Source organism: Oryzias latipes, chromosome 23 (genome assembly GCF_053564925.1).
Source record: "Oryzias latipes strain Hd-rR chromosome 23, Olatipes_Hd-rR_3.1".
NCBI classification, from domain to species: domain Eukaryota; kingdom Metazoa; phylum Chordata; class Actinopteri; order Beloniformes; family Adrianichthyidae; genus Oryzias; species Oryzias latipes.
Window position 1 is genome coordinate 3,652,501 of NC_136259.1, and position 7,500 is coordinate 3,660,000.

At 40.8% G+C, this 7,500-nt stretch overlaps 2 protein-coding genes and 3 non-coding genes across 12 annotated transcripts in view; 3 read left to right on the forward strand and 2 right to left on the reverse strand.

Moving 5' to 3' along the window:
* trnap-agg (transfer RNA proline (anticodon AGG)) overlaps positions 1-17 on the forward strand; it is a 72-nt gene extending 55 nt beyond the window's left edge. The window contains exon 1 of the tRNA in view: positions 1-17. This exon is cut by the window's left edge and continues 55 nt beyond it. This is a non-coding gene — a tRNA (tRNA-Pro).
* ano2b (anoctamin 2b) overlaps positions 1-7,500 on the reverse strand; it is a 262,039-nt gene that overhangs the window by 93,857 nt on the left and 160,682 nt on the right. The window lies entirely within an intron of this gene.
* On the forward strand, positions 2,367-2,438 carry trnap-cgg (transfer RNA proline (anticodon CGG)). The gene has a single exon. It is a non-coding gene; the product is annotated as a tRNA-Pro (tRNA).
* On the forward strand, positions 3,002-3,073 carry trnap-agg (transfer RNA proline (anticodon AGG)). The gene has a single exon. It is a non-coding gene; the product is annotated as a tRNA-Pro (tRNA).
* LOC144989392 (uncharacterized) lies at positions 5,587-7,106 on the reverse strand. 2 transcript variants are annotated; one of them, XM_078941777.1, is made up of 4 exons: positions 6,850-7,106; positions 6,120-6,198; positions 5,894-5,990; positions 5,587-5,737 (listed from the first exon to the last, which is right to left on the reverse strand). In XM_078941777.1, exons 1-4 carry the CDS (start codon positions 7,007-7,009, stop codon positions 5,714-5,716), a joined length of 360 nt encoding a protein of 119 aa, XP_078797903.1. In that variant the 5' UTR covers positions 7,010-7,106; the 3' UTR covers positions 5,587-5,713. The 2 variants fall into 2 exon arrangements, 1 of the variants encoding a protein (XP_078797903.1); XR_013653536.1 differs by lacking the exons at positions 5,587-5,737; positions 5,894-5,990 and having other exon boundaries at positions 6,133-6,297; positions 6,850-7,032.

The following is a 7,500-nucleotide window of genomic DNA, read 5'->3' on the forward strand; positions in this document are numbered from 1 at the left end:
AAATCCCGGACGAGCCCGTTAAAAAACGCTTGTGCTTTATTTCTATATTCAAAAACAAAGGAAACCTTCAGTCTGTTCATTGGATCTAAGTAAGGTAAACAGTACATGACACCTTAACTACCTAGCCTTTGTACCACTGCTTGCTTAGGCAAATTCACACCAAAACTTGAGCCAGATGGGCTAAAGCAGCCCAACACCACACCAGGGGCCTGTTTCACAAAGGAGGTTCAACCAACTCTGAGGTCAAACCTGAACTCTGAGTTGGTCAATCGAGAGATTGACAACTCTGAGTTTTCAGTTTCAGAGCAGCTGATCCGCGTTAGATCAATCAACTCTGAGTGGACTGATTCGGAGGTGAGCGTGCGCACCGCGTCTATAAGAAGCCATTATCAATGGAGCGCAGATATCACGAGTCACCATGGCAACCGTGAAAACAAAGAGGTCTGCGTATTTTTCGCCAGCTGAACTTGACGTGCTGCTGCAGAGTTGCAGTGAATATGAGAACATATTCCAGAAGAAAAGCAACACCGCTGCATCTGCAAAACAGAGACAGTTAGCTTGGGAAAACATAGCTGCTCAAGTTAATGCCTAAGTTTGCATTTAAATCATTGTTATAAATATTGACTGTAATAACTTTTTAAATAGCGTAAGGTGTGAAATAAAAAATGGTGATATTTAGGTGTACTTTTGAAGTGTTATTCCTGGTGTAATTGCATGAAATGCTGCATAGTGTACAGAACCAATCTGGGGGAAAAATGCATTTAACGTCGGTAATGTTTAGAGGACTTTTTTGTTAACCTTCCCCTCTAGCAAACGTTGGTCATTTTAATATTAATACATGCAATTGTGTTTTTAAAAGTGAACATTTGTCTACTGTTGAACCTTTCGCTGCGCAAAGACTTCCTTCTTTTCTCTCGTCTTTCCGACCGTGCGTGGTCAAAAGCGCAGGGGAGATTTCCTTCAGGGCTGAAGGGAATTCTCCTTCGGGGTTCACTTCCCGTTGGAAACCCTCAACCTCCAGAGCGGAATAAGAATGACTCCAAAACAGTTATTCTGGGAATGACACCTTCTCCGTCCTCCTCATCCGTGCTCACCCCCCCCCCCCCATCTGCACCTGCAATCGCCCCTCCCCTTGTCTCTCGTGGATTGCACCCCGCTCAGCACACACACGCTGCAACACTACCCTTGTATTGATCAAGTGGTATAGGTTTATACGGGATTAAGAAAGTAAGCAGTGCTAACAAATTGTGTTTCCAAAAAGTAATTGTTACATTAATCTAATTCAATGTCCCTGATTTCATTTTCATGTAGATGCAATCCTGCAGGAATTAAAAGAAACATGGCAGCAGCTAAAAATGAAGTATAAAAACATAATTCAATCAGGTCAAATGTGAGCATGTCATGGATGTAGGCTTTGTTGACAATATTTGACATATGAAACATCTACATAGCAAGACCTAATGTTGTTTTCATTTTGTATATGTAATTGACTGCAACGAAAAACGGTAACGCTCAAACAAAAACGTATGGGGAAATGACAAAACATCGAGTCGAGGTCTCAAAATCCTCGTACGACGTAAATGTAATTCTCTACGAATTAATGCAGCCTCCTCATCTATTGGGTCCTCCAAAAAAGGACAAGCCATTCTTGTCACTTAGATCGCGTGACGGAAATGTGGGCAATGAAGGTTGAAGCGAAATATAGTGCTTCGTCTTTAAAAAGGGGAGGGGACCGGCAAAAACTTCGAGTTTGGAGAATAAAACCTGCTCCCGACCAGGTTAGGTTCACAGCATAAGTAACCATGGATACTGACTCCGAGTAAAAGTTAACTCTCTTTCAGAAACGGGTTTGACTTACTCTGCTTTCTCTGGTTTGACAAACCTCCGATTCTGAAACGGAAAACCCAGGGTTTCCCTGATTTCCGGGTTTATGAACTCAGAGTTTACACTTAACCTCCTTTGTGAAACAGGCCCCAGGTGCCAATCACATCAATTATGAACAACAGATCTCTGAAACTGACTCACCAAATTGGATAATAAAAGTTTAGAAAACCGCTTCCTGCTCTGATTTAGGATTTCTGCTGTCACCTTCAGATGGGAGGGTCAGATTTTGCCCTTTTTACCAGATTAAATCATGGTTCTATCTTTCTTGTACCAATGATTAAGGCTAAAGTGTGTGAGCCTTCCACTCCTTTTTGGGCTCATGTGGTTACTGGAGTCTATCCCGGCCACTTTTGGGCAAAGGCAAGGTAAACCATAAATGGTTCAATAATGGGTATTGAAAATAAAGTTATAGTCTTCTCTTGAATCACATGGCATAAATAGCATTTTGCTTGGCAAAAATCTTGTAAAATGCTTCAACGTGAGGCTCGTTGGTCTAGGGGTATGATTCTCGCTTCGGGTGCAAGAGGTCCCGGGTTCAAATCCCGGACGAGCCCTTGAATGTAGTGTATTTCTTCTGTCTTTAAAACAACAGAAGCAATCAGTCTGTTCATTGAGCATAGGTAATAAAAAAAGCATGACACTTTCACTAATTGCATCCACTGCTTCCTTATGCAAATTCACACCAAAACTTGAGCCAGATGGGCTAAAGCAGCCCAACACCACACCAGGTGCCAATCACATCAATTATGAACAACAGATCTCTGAAACTGACTCACCAAATTGGATAATAAAAGATTAGAAAACCGCTTCCTGCTCTGATTTAGGATTTCTGCTGTCACCTTCAGATGGGAGGGTCAGATTTTGCCCTTTTTACCAGAATAAATCATGGTTCTATCTTTCTTGTACCAATGATTAAGGCTAAAGTTTGTGAGCTTTCCACTCCTTCTTTGGCTCATGTGGTTACTGGAGTCTATCCCGGCCACTTTTGGGCAAAGGCAAGGTAAACCATAAATGGTTCAATAATGGGTATTGAAAATAAAGTTATAGTCTTCTCTTGAATCACATGGCATAAATAGCATTTTGCTTGGCAAAAATCTTGCAAAATCCTTCAACGTGAGGCTCGTTGGTCTAGGGGTATGATTCTCGCTTAGGGTGCGAGAGGTCCCGGGTTCAAATCCCGGACGAGCCCGTTAAAAAACGCTTGTGCTTTATTTCTATATTCAAAAACAAAGGAAACCTTCAGTCTGTTCATTGGATCTAAGTAAGGTAAACAGTACATGACACCTTAACTACCTAGCCTTTGTACCACTGCTTGCTTAGGCAAATTCACACCAAAACTTGAGCCAGATGGGCTAAAGCAGCCCAACACCACACCAGGGGCCTGTTTCACAAAGGAGGTTCAACCAACTCTGAGGTCAAACCTGAACTCTGAGTTGGTCAATCGAGAGATTGACAACTCTGAGTTTTCAGTTTCAGAGCAGCTGATCCGCGTTAGATCAATCAACTCTGAGTGGACTGATTCGGAGGTGAGCGTGCGCACCGCGTCTATAAGAAGCCATTATCAATGGAGCGCAGATATCACGAGTCACCATGGCAACCGTGAAAACAAAGAGGTCTGCGTATTTTTCGCCAGCTGAACTTGACGTGCTGCTGCAGAGTTGCAGTGAATATGAGAACATATTCCAGAAGAAAAGCAACACCGCTGCATCTGCAAAACAGAGACAGTTAGCTTGGGAAAACATAGCTGCTCAAGTTAATGCCTAAGTTTGCATTTAAATCATTGTTATAAATATTGACTGTAATAACTTTTTAAATAGCGTAAGGTGTGAAATAAAAAATGGTGATATTTAGGTGTACTTTTGAAGTGTTATTCCTGGTGTAATTGCATGAAATGCTGCATAGTGTACAGAACCAATCTGGGGGAAAAATGCATTTAACGTCGGTAATGTTTAGAGGACTTTTTTGTTAACCTTCCCCTCTAGCAAACGTTGGTCATTTTAATATTAATACATGCAATTGTGTTTTTAAAAGTGAACATTTGTCTACTGTTGAACCTTTCGCTGCGCAAAGACTTCCTTCTTTTCTCTCGTCTTTCCGACCGTGCGTGGTCAAAAGCGCAGGGGAGATTTCCTTCAGGGCTGAAGGGAATTCTCCTTCGGGGTTCACTTCCCGTTGGAAACCCTCAACCTCCAGAGCGGAATAAGAATGACTCCAAAACAGTTATTCTGGGAATAGACCTTTTTCACACTTCCGCATTTTTCGACCGGAAATACGTCAATGACGTGTAAAACAACTTCCTGTTAACGTAGCAGCAGATATGAAGAATGGCAGAGTCGAAGAGTTGCAGTCTCTGTTGCGTTCCAGGCTGTTCGTCTTCCAACCAAAAACAGCCTTACCTTTCATTTCATTATTTTCCTGTGGATCCAAACCTGAAACCCAAATGGATACAGGCGATCCGAAGAGATGAAGGGCATAGTTTTAATGTAAACACAGGTAGCACCGTCTGCTGCAGCCGGCACTTACTAACTTCGCTCCGGATGTGTGGTGCGGCTGCGTCGTTCGTCGCCTAAAGAGTGGTGTCGTCCCGAGTATTTTCCCTTGGAAAAACTTTACTGCTCCTTTGAGAAGGGAGTCAGTATATGACAGAACCTCAAACGTCAGTCTATGCAGCTATGCTGTGAAGATAGCGACACGGTGGCTAAGCTAAGGCAGTAAAGATGGATCAGGACTACGTGACACACCCACCTGCAGGTAAGGTTGTTCATAATGTGTTTGGTTAACGTTAGTCAACTATGTGTACCGTTATTGGATAAATGCATTTCTACCTGAACAAATTAATATTTATAATAAAAGATGTTCATGCTCTCACCTATTTTAATTACATGTATTTAATTAATATTGAGTATTTTGTCATTAACCAAAATAAATGAAATGTATTTGTAATTAAATACTTAACATACTTTTCAAAACATGATTACTGTGTTGTGTTGAAAGGTAGCATTAATATATTAAGACTGATTTTTAATTTCTTTATCTTCACATGTGCTCTGGATGAGGCTTTGGATTACATCCATGACTTAGAAGCCAAGTTCCTTTGCTGGAGCCAGGAGACGATGTCATGGCGGACAAAAGTTCCTCGTTCAAGACCTCCTAACTGACATTGGATCTAAGATCATCATTCCACCTTTTAAGCTTTCAGCTCAATTCAGCAAGGAGGAAATGGAACAAACCCAAGCCATTACCCACCTCAGAATTATGGTGGAAAGAGTGATCGGTAGGATAAAGTCCTTCCACATCAGGGACTCTCTGTGCCGCTCACACTGATGGGCGGTGTGAATCAGATCTGGCTTAACCGCCGTGTTTTGGCAAATTATCAAGGAAGTTTTTGTTTTGAAGAGTGAATTAATGTTTGGTATGTAAATAATGTATAATGTGCAAATAGTATGGAAAAATTTAGTGTTTCCACATATTCTTAAAATCTAATTAAATGTAATTGTAATATTCGTAATATTTTTCTGTTGAAATGTGACTGACTACACAAAAAAATTAGATGAACAAATAAAACAATTTTGGTCAAAATTGTGCCTCATTTAATTTTTTGGTATGCAAATACCATCAAACATTTACAATAAAAAATAACATTACAGATCAACAGTAAGACAGAAGGCTGAACTGATTGTTAAAGACAGGATAAGTGTAATTTAAGGTATGCATTCATGCATTTGCCACAATATCTATCCAAGTTCTCTTTCATTCCATCTCAGAAACCCATCCAACACAGCCATGAGAGGTTGGGGCTGCACCTGGCATAATCTGCTTCCAGATGCCATCATATATGGATCTGGCTGTGGTCCTACACAACAGAAACACAACACACAAAAGTTAGACATAAGTGCATAACTACATTTCAATTTAATTCATTATATCTGCTGTAACCATAATTTGGTTAGTCATAAGATTAGAAAAAAAAAAACTTAACTTGCTCACAAAGCAACAAAAAGTGAATCACCTGTAAATGCCTTGTACAGTGTGGACCTCTGACCGTCCCTGCCAACTGTTTTGGGTTTTTGCACCACCAGCTCACTAACCGGTTCAGGATGGATTCCCTTATAAGTAAAAGGCAGAAAGCAATTAAAGTCTGTAGTAACTACTTGGGGTGTTTTTATAATAATTTAGAGTTGTTATGGATACACATACGTTCTTAAAAAATAATGACAATATGATCACAAACCCACCTGTGCCATCTTTGCAAGCCACTCGTGCAGGCCAGGGGGGTGGAGCAGCCTGCAGACCCAGCTGTGAATAATGTGCGCTCTGGAACAGGATGGCAACTATGTGATTGCAAAATCCTTTAGCAGCCACACAACTGCAGAAGAAAGCTTTCAGGTTGGCACTTTCTGCATCCAGTGATATCTAGACACAATAAATTATATAGGTTAAAATTAGGACATACTTATGTTGCTACATCAATGTTCAGAATGACATGAAACTATAACTGTCAATAGGGTGACCAGATTTGAGTTTGTAAAAAAGAGGAGTGAAGTGAGTTTGTGAGATATTTCATCGAGAGTAATTGGTGTTCAGAGCTGCATACATGAAGCAAATATAATTACATTTCATCTATGTTCAATGTTATTTTATTATATAAGTATCAAAAGAGAGGACATGTCCAGGAAAAGAGGACTTCTGCTCACCATACTTTCAGAAAAATAATACTAGTAAGTGAAGAAAGTGCCGCAACCGCAGCAAAATGAACACGCATACGGGCAACTTAACATTTCTTATTTACAGCTTCACCAAATTTTTGGGTGTTATGTTAATCTCATGCCTTTTCACTTAAACATACACACAACATATTCACTGCGATGCCTTATATTACAAATTAATAACACCAGGATTTACAGTTGACGTAAACACACAGAGTTACCGGTGATGCGGCTATGGCTAAAGCTAGCTGAAGCTTACCTTGGTAATGGTGGATAAACTCTTCGTGGACGAATTTATATCCCTTGTCCAATTTGTTTCCTTTAGTGGACGAATGCATCTTCACACTCTTCATCACATCGGTGCTGGTGAACTTCGGAACACAACTCAGGCTCTTCGAAAACACTCTAGGCTCTGCCATTCCTCCGCCAGCGAAGCACAAACCGGAACTAAGTTTACACGTTGATGACGTACTTCCGGTTTTTGCGAAAAAGGTCTATGACACCTTCTCCGTCCTCCTCATCCGTGCTCACCCCCCCCCCCCCCCCATCTGCACCTGCAATCGCCCCTCCCCTTGTCTCTCGTGGATTGCACCCCGCTCAGCACACACACGCTGCAACACTACCCTTGTATTGATCAAGTGGTATAGGTTTATACGGGATTAAGAAAGTAAGCAGTGCTAACAAATTGTGTTTCCAAAAAGTAATTGTTACATTAATCTAATTCAATGTCCCTGATTTCATTTTCATGTAGATGCAATCCTGCAGGAATTAAAAGAAACATGGCAGCAGCTAAAAATGAAGTATAAAAACATAATTCAATCAGGTCAAATGTGAGCATGTCATGGATGTAGGCTTTGTTGACAATATTTGACATATGAAACATCTACATAGCAAGACCTAATGTTGTTTT